The 9,050-nt window shown below is 24.9% G+C and overlaps 1 protein-coding gene across 1 annotated transcript in view; it reads right to left on the bottom strand.

Annotated features, from left to right (window-relative positions):
* LOC117178544 overlaps window positions 1–9,050 on the bottom strand; it is a 41,931-nt gene that overhangs the window by 25,226 nt on the left and 7,655 nt on the right. Inside the window, exons 2-4 of the mRNA XM_033369972.1 lie at window positions 7,150–7,279; window positions 5,053–5,160; window positions 1,771–2,000 (exon numbers count right to left, since the gene is read on the bottom strand). Of these exons, the coding sequence (XP_033225863.1) occupies window positions 1,771–2,000; window positions 5,053–5,160; window positions 7,150–7,248 (437 nt within the window). The 5' untranslated portion in view covers window positions 7,249–7,279. The remainder of the gene's footprint in view (window positions 1–1,770; window positions 2,001–5,052; window positions 5,161–7,149; window positions 7,280–9,050) is intronic.

Below are 9,050 nucleotides of genomic sequence, written 5' to 3'. Positions count from 1 at the left end.
TTCTCTTTACTTTTACTCGTATTACTCTAAAAGACAAACAGTTTATCCTTCTGATTTTTTTTATAAAAAAAAAGTCATAGCATTCACAAAATTCAAAAAAAAAGAAACTGGAAATTTTACGGCAAACAACGCACGAATTGAAATAAAGTCAAGATGAAAAAAACGTTAAATTTTGAATTCCCTACAAGACTGTCATAACAAATTTTGGAATTTTTATAAAAAAATAGAAAACTGTGCAAGGCACGAAAAAAGAGTGAAGACAAAAATTGTGATTTTAAAATAGACCCCAAAATTTGTTATGAGTAAGTTTTTTATAGGACACGAAGTTTTTGTTTTAATCGTAAAAATAAGATTAAAAACAAACAAAAAATGTATATTTGGACAAACGACACAAGTTACAGAAAAAAGGAGAGGCGCAGTTTTTGTTTATTAAAAAAAAAACTAAATATAAAAAAATTAAATTTTTTGAGGAACGACACAAGGTACGAAAAGAAATTAATAGAAAAAAATGTTCAACCAAAAAATATCGACAAATTTGTTAATAATAATGTTTAGTTAAACATAATTTTGAAAATTTCAATTTTGGTCTAATTTGAAATATCGTGTGCGAAGCACGAGACACTTGTTGAAAATGTGTTTGTTAAAGACAAAGGAGCTTTAAAAAAAGAGAATTCACAATCACCAAATTACATTTGTCGATGCTTTGACCTCTAATTTTAAAAAGTCTGTGCACAAACTTAAAAACTTGAAAAATTGTCTTTTTGGGTAGAAGATTCATTCTTTTGAATTAAAAATTCTTTTTTCTTGCAAAAAAAATCGTCTTTTAGCCTAAAAGTTCAACAGTTTGTTGACAATTAGTGTTTAGGATTGAAATTCAAGTATGCAATTCAACTATTAGGTTGAAAATGAACGTTTTGGTTTTAAATCCATATTTTCGGTTTGGAAATTCAGCTGTTTTCTAGAGAATTAGCCTTTTGGGCTTGAGAATTGGACAATTTGGTTTAATATTTGTTTAACTGCAAATTTAATATTTTTAAGTTAAAACTCGGACTTTTTAGTCGAAAATTCAATTATTTTATTGAAAATTAAACTATTTTGTTAAAAAGTTATCTTTTTTCCAAAAACGTAACTGCTATGTTGAACATTTGTCTTTTTTATTAAAAATTCTTCTTTCAGTTTCTAAATGCATCTCCTTTGGTAGAAAATTAAAAATTTTTGGTTGTAGATTTAACTGTTTTTTTGGAAATTTTATATATTTTTATATTTAATCTTATCCATTTTATATTGAATTTAATATTTAACCTATACGTTATTTTATTTAAATGAATTTTTTTCCTTATTATTCACCTATTTTCTTGATTTCTGACCAAGAAGTTGATGAACGGTCATTTATATTACTGTAATGCTAAACTAAATTTTCCGTTGTATTGGTTTGTTTAATATTGGGTTAAAAATAGCACTTGAAATTACACCTAACAATCAATTTCAAAGCTGTTTTCAGAAATAGTTTTGTATGCTGCCATCACACAATTTTTTTTTGCGGCAGTCTAAAATTATTATTAATCTTAAAATTTAACTAAAAAAAAAATGATCTATTTTTCAAGTTCATTAGAATGCGTCTCATATTAATATGTGCAGAAATTTCCCGATCTGGGCCAGATAGGGAACGAAACGCACGCCGTATTTAGGGCTGCCATTTTTGGGCCTGATTGGGGCCAAAGACAAGTTTATTTCCCGTAAATTCACTTTTACTTTGTAGAAAAGACTCACCCGGGACATAATTGTGGGAAAAATAATGAATCCTTTATTTTCAATTGAAATGTTGTAGGTATTATAGCATCTGGATACAAAGCCTTTAGAACCAATTTTAGAGATTCTTTGGTTCGATTCACATCTGAACTTTGAGCTTTAACAGATCCAGGAACGTAATTAGGTTCCAAAAAATTATCATATCTGCTACGAAGAAATTTACCTAGATTATATTCTCTTAATTCGCCACTCTGAAAAAAATTCAACACCTACATTGGGGTAGCGAATACAAACTTTCAAAAATTTGAATTTTGCATACGCTAGCCTCTAAGTTCCTTCCTGTTTATAAAAAATTACTGCCATACATTTTATTTAATTTAAAAATAAATTCTTTAGAGGTTCCGCTGGACTGCTTTGCAGTAGGATAGCATACAACAAAAAATAGTTTATAATGTTTTAAACAAATTACTGAACAAAAGAAATTTTCTTGTGATTTGCAATGATAAATTATTTTTAATTTATGTTTAACATATAATATATGAGACTTCTTAATGCCTAATAGCGACTAGTTAAGAAAAGCGTCTATTTGAAACTTATTTAAATAATTTTCATAAAACAATACAAAGTTTTTGTTTGCAGATTCAACAAAAAATGTTTGGTTATTATTTTTCAAATCAACAACTGTACATTATTTTAACAATATTTATAAACAAATTCACGTTTTCAACATTATTCTATGAATATGCCCATTTTTTTCTTAAACAACTAAAATAATATTGATTGTAACTCCTAGCTTTAATCCTGTTTCAATTGATTAAAAACGTTATTTTTTTAGCAATTTATATAAATAAATGTACATTTTGACCATTTGTTCCAGATTAGGCTCGATTTTCTTACGGAAAACAAGTAAAAATGTATTAAGAAAGACTATTTTCTATGATGCTTTGCCAATGAAAAAACAAACAGTTAATCAGTTAAACAATTTGTGTTAACAAATATACATTTTAGCCATTTTTGCATAAGTAGGCTTCTTTTTTTTAGAATGAACTAAAATTGTCTTACACAGAAATCCTTCTTGTCATATTTGTTTTATTAAAAAGAACTGTTGATTATTTTAACAATATTTGTAAACAAATTTACAGTAAAATTGGCATTTATTTGTAAAGAATATTTTAAATTATTTTTTTTTATTAATTTCAATGAAAATTACAGCTAGAGCTGACTAAACATACATTTTTATTTGGTTAGAACAAAAATTGGGCCTATTACTAGAATAATAAGGTTTGAAATATGAATTTATTTATAAATATTTTTTTAATAATTACAAGTTGTCGTAAACTTCAGAAAAATAAAAGAAAGGAGTCGTTGGCAAGGCAGGTTTGATTTCTCCTTCAAAAAATTGATCGTATTCATTGTGAGACATACGAAAACTGTGGATGCGTTTATTAAAATTGTTTAAATAATTGTCAAACAACAGATCTTCTTAAGTAATCACAATTAGACATTATTTTTTTACATATAACATGAAAAAATATGAATTTTAAATAATTAATATTTGCAAATCACGAGGAAATGGCTTTTGTTTATTAATTTGTTAAAATTAATATGAAATTTTTTTGAATGACTCTAAACTACTGAGAATTGTTAATAGGTAGTTAATTCACTGACTTAGGTTCTTCTTCAGTCAATTTAAAGATCTTAGAAAAAGATGCATTTGAAAGATGATGAAAAAATGTTTGCTTTGTTCTTGAGTGAAAATTTTTGTTGGTTCAAAATGAATTTTCTGTACCGACTTGTAATAACTGAAAGACAGAAGTTATTTAAAAATAAAAATGTCAAAATCAATTAAAAATTGGCAGCGAAATTTTGTTCTGTAATAACATGCATAGGATTTTTGCTACAATACTGATTAAATATTCTCCATAAAAAATAAATTAACAAATAATTATATCAGATGACAGCGAAAAATCTAGAATTTCGAAGTACTTATTTTTTATAGCTTGAAGGTTCCTATAGTGTTCTTAAATTAATTTTTATCTATGATTTACGTGACAAAGTTGAAAGCTAATTAATTATTTTCGATTTTGGTAATAATATCCTGGATAGGTCCATGTTTGCATTTAAAATTTTTTTAATCAACCCTGAAGACTATTTTGGATTTTCAAATCTTGTAATTAATTCAAATGAATTATTTTGTTTTCAGATTGAATTTGTATGCATTTTATGGATTTTTCTGAATTCATTCACATTTCACTGAAATCATGTAAATATTTTAGATTTTCAAAATTTTTTGCAATTCATTTAAATTCAGTTGAAATTTACCCTAAATCTTTATTAATTCATCATGAATGTCGTTTAAATGTCCTTGAATTCTTAGTCATTCTTTTTTAATTTTTCGTCTTTTTTTTATAGACTTTATTTCAGTAAAATGGAAGTGCATTTGAAATAATTCTAAGAAATTCATGAAATTTTGATAAAATCATCAGAATTTAAATGATTTCAAGAATTAAAAAAAAATCAATTAAAGTGAGTAAAAGGGGAGCGAACGGAAGTTATAGCCAATTAAAGAGAAGTTAAGTAAAGTGAAGAAACCAGCAGGTTTTAAAAAATCAAATTAATTTAGAATATAAAATCAATTACAAAAATTCTATGAAATATACGAAAATTCGGGGTGAAGCTTCACAAACTTCCAGTGAATTAAAGCCAATTCAAAATTATTAACAAAAATGATTGAATTCATTAATTTTATGGTGGGTTTAAAAAAATGAAAAGGAACTAAAATGAATTACCTAGAATTTTTCTAAATTCACTCCCATTTTACTCAAGTCGATGCATTTTTCGGAATTTTTTACATTTAATTTGAATTCTTTTGAATTGAACTTCAATTGTTTTAAATTTGCTCTGAATTTTAAAAAATTTACTCAAAATTCGTTTAAACTAACCAAGAATTCTTCAAAATGTCATCAAATACTTTTGAACTTAGAAGAAAACTATAGAAATGAATAAATTTATTTTAAAAATTATCATCATACTTCAGAAGATTGTATGGAATTTTAAACATATTCCTCCGTAAATAAAAAATATCAACTAGCGGTGAACAGATTTTTAGCCTTAAATTTGTGCGTTGAATAAAGGCTGTGGCTACGTGTACCGAAATTTCGGTACGAATAGGGCGAGCTGGAAAAGGAGATATTTGTACCGAAATAGCGGTTTGTAAAATTCAAAAATTCAAATATTTATTCGGCACCCTGACCTACGTGCAAAAAATAAAAATAAGTAATAGAAAAAATCAAATTTGCTTACTTTCGTTAATATTCCATTTCCTGGTGGATCCGGTATATAATTTCTATAAGGATCATTTGGGTACGATTCATATGGGAATTCTAGAGTTCGATCTCCATGGCGAAAAACCTTAAAATTTTTAATTTTCGGTGAAATAGTTTCTATATTTTACACACACACACATGAAAATTTCCAAATTATAAAATTGCTGAATAATGATATTCCTGAATAAAATTGCAGAAAGTTTATAATATTACTCAATTTGAGAATACCCAAATAATAAAATTTCGGACAGAAAATTTCAAAAACTAAAAAATACTGAAAAATAAAATTCACGACCCTATCAAATTCCGCAATTGGACAATTCCCTGATAATGAAATTCCAGAATAATAAAATTTCCGAATAACCATGTATTCGAATTGGAAGCTTCCAGAAGAATAAAATTCCCGAATCATAAAATTCTCGAATAATGAAATTCTTCTATAATAAGATTTTTGTATTATAAACTTTCCGAATAATCAAATTCTTTCCCGAATCGTATGATCAAATTGGAAAATTCCATAATAAAAAAATTTCCGAATGATAAGATTCCCGAATAATAAAATTCTCAAATCATAAAATTAAAGAATTTCTAAATTAAAAAAAAATAATATTCCTGACACTAAAATTCCTGAATAATAAAATTCCCAACAAATAAAACTTCCTAATTGGAAAATTCTCGAAAAATAAAATTCTTGAATAATAAAATTACAAAACTGAAAAATTTCAGAATATTAAAATTTTCGACAGTTTATAATATTGCCAAATTTAAAAGTTCTCGAATAATAAAATTTCCGAATAAAAAAAATTATTAATAATAAAATTCCTGAATTGAAAAATTACAAAACAATAAAATTCTCCAATAATGAAATTTCCAAATGATAAAATTGCCGAATTATAAATTTGCAAATAATATAATTCCCGAATCCTAAAATCCTCGAAAAATAAAGTTCACAAATGATTAAATTTCCAAATTATAAAATTTTCATCATAAAATTTCCGGATTGGAAAATTTCAAATTGATCAAATGGCCGACAGGTTTTAATACTCGTATTACTAAATTTGAAAATTCTGAAGTAATAAAATTTTCGATAGAAAATTCGGACGACTGAAAAATCCCGAAAAATAAAATTCACGAAGCTGTGAAATTCCTGAATTAGAACATTTTTAAATCATGAAATTCCATAATGAAAGAAATTTCCAACTGATAATATTTCCGAATTAAAAAATTCCTAAATTATAACATTCTCGAGTTATAAAATTTTCAAATAATGAAATTACTCAATTGCAAAACGTTCGAGCAATTAAAATTCCTGACACTAAAATTTCCGCATAATAAAATTCAATAATTGAAAAAAATTCCCGAAAAAGTAAATTTCTGATTAATAAAATTCTCGAAAAATAAAGTTATTGAGTTGGAAAATTCCCGATTAATAAAATTCCTAAATACTAAAATTCCCGAAAGTTTATGATATTACTAAATATAAGCATTCCTGAATAATAACATTTCCGACAGAAAAATGGGAGAATCGAAAAATTTCGAAAAATAAAATTCACGACGCTGTTAAATTCCCGTAAAATAAAATTTTCCAATGAAAAATTTCCAAATAATAAAATTCCCAAACAGTTTATAATATTACCAAATAAAAAAATTCTTGAATAATAATATTCCCGACCTTTTACAATATTAGCGAATTTGAAAATTTAAAAAATAATAAATTAATCAAATATAATCAAATTGAAAATAATAAAATAAGAAAATTCGATCCATAAAGCAAGTTTTCGTTCTTCAATTTGGAATTTTCTGGTTGCGATATTTTATGGTTTGGAAATTTTCTGCCGAGAATTATCAATTTCGGTAACATTATAAACTGTCGGGAATTTTATTATTCTAGAATTTTTTTCATTCGGACATTTTATTATTTAAGAATTTTGGGATTCCCTAATTTTTTAGTTTCGGAAATTTTTCGATTTGGGATTTGGAGTCGTTCTTTTTTTTATAATTGGTGTAAAAAATATCGATTATGGTCAACGACCTTAAAAGTAAAAAGTAAAATTATTTATTAAATTCTACATACCATGTTTATCAATTTTAGGGTTGAATCATCTGTTAAAACATGATTGCAGATAATACTCATAATTACGAGACACTGGGTAATGTGAATGTTCGTCGTCATTTTGTTTGGTTTTGCCAATTTAAATCATAATCTATAAAATTAATGTAACATGTTTGGTTAAAATAATGAATAAAAAATTTTTTAAATGTTAGTACATATTCATGGTAAACATTGAAATAATAAGTTATTGAAAAGTTTCATATATATAATTTAATAATATAATAATATATAATATATATTCAAAGTTATCATTTGCATTATTATATGCAAATCAACTTTTCACATCTACGTATCTCACTTTTCAAGTCTGAAGACACAAAAGTTTAATTTAAATTATTAAAGTTCAATGAAAACGAATCTGAAGCCAGAATGACAAAATTTAAAAGAGCAGACATTTTCAACCAAAAACTAAAAAATATGATTATTTTAAAACAATAACAGCTGAATTAAACCAAAAACTGCATTTCAAGAAAATTTTAAAGTTTATAACCAGAGATAAATTTTTAACTAAAATAATGAATCTTCAACCAAAAACAAATTAATTTTTAAAAGGTCTTTTAACCTTAAAACAATTATTGAAATTTTCAACAAAAAAAATTAATTTTCAACCAAAGAAAGAAAGAAGTTTGAATAAAAGAATTAAATTTTCAAATAAAATGATGAACCTTTAGCACAAAAAATATTCGTTTTCACTTATTTAGTTTAACATTTAATCAAGTAGTTGAATGCAAACAATTTTTAGTCAAGACAGAAAAAAACCTACTAAATTGTTGAATATTTGCAAAAAAATTTCAAAAAACTGTTTCCTTATATTTTAAAAATGAAGTAAATGGTTGAAAATTCGTCTTTTTTGTAAAACATTAATCTTATTGGTTAAAAATTAATCTTTCGAACATAGAATTTATTTAACAACGAAAAAAAAGTTCTCTTAAAATTTAATCTAAAAACAACATAATTCCTTTCCTGATCGATTCAGCGACTCGAAGTGCAGAACCTTCCTAATGTTAAATAGATTCGATCTCGTTTGAAATAATTTTCATAACACTGTTTTTTTTGTTGTCGAAAATTAATTTTCTTAACAGAAAATGCTACTATGACATTTTGAGTAGAAAATTAAAATTTTTAATTAAAGTGTAATTGTTTTTCGCGAAAAATCTAACTAATTGTTTAAAAATTCATGGATTTTGTTAGAAATTCGTCTTTTTTAGTAGAAAATTAATCTTGCTGATTGAGGATTTAACAATTTTTCGGACAATTCTTATTTTTTCAAAATTAATTTATTCAAGTGAAAATTTAACTTTCCATTTTTGGTTAAAAATTTATTGATATTTTTAATTACAATCTGCTTTGGTAGAGAATTAAAAGAAAATATTTGAGTTCTCTACCAAAACAGATTGAAATTAAAAATATCAATAAATTTTGAACCAAAAATGGAAAGTTAATTTTTCACTTCAATAAATTAATTTTGAAAAAAAAGAATTGTCCGAAAATGGTTGAATCCTCAATCAGAAAGATGAATTTTCAAACGAGAAGATTAATTTTCTACAAAAAAAGACGAATTTCTAACAAAATACACACATTTTAAAACAATTAGTTAGATTTTTAACGAAAAAGATTACACTTCAATTTAAAATTTTAATTTTCTACTAAAAATGTCATAGTGCAATTTTCTGTTAGGAAAATTAATTTTCGACAAAAAAAACAGTGTTATGAAAATTATTTCAAAGGAGATCGAATCCATTTAACATTAGGCAGGTTCTGCACTTCGAGTCATAGAATATTAATTTCATAATTGAAGCTTCATCTGTTTCTGTTTAAAACGAACGTTTTTGATTGAAAATTCAACTATTTTTCTTCAAATT

This window comes from Belonocnema kinseyi, chromosome 8 (assembly GCF_010883055.1).
Source record: "Belonocnema kinseyi isolate 2016_QV_RU_SX_M_011 chromosome 8, B_treatae_v1, whole genome shotgun sequence".
Classification (NCBI taxonomy): Eukaryota; Metazoa; Arthropoda; class Insecta; order Hymenoptera; family Cynipidae; genus Belonocnema; species Belonocnema kinseyi.
Note: the sequence above shows the minus strand (reverse complement) of the source record. Positions and strands in the feature narration are given on the sequence as shown.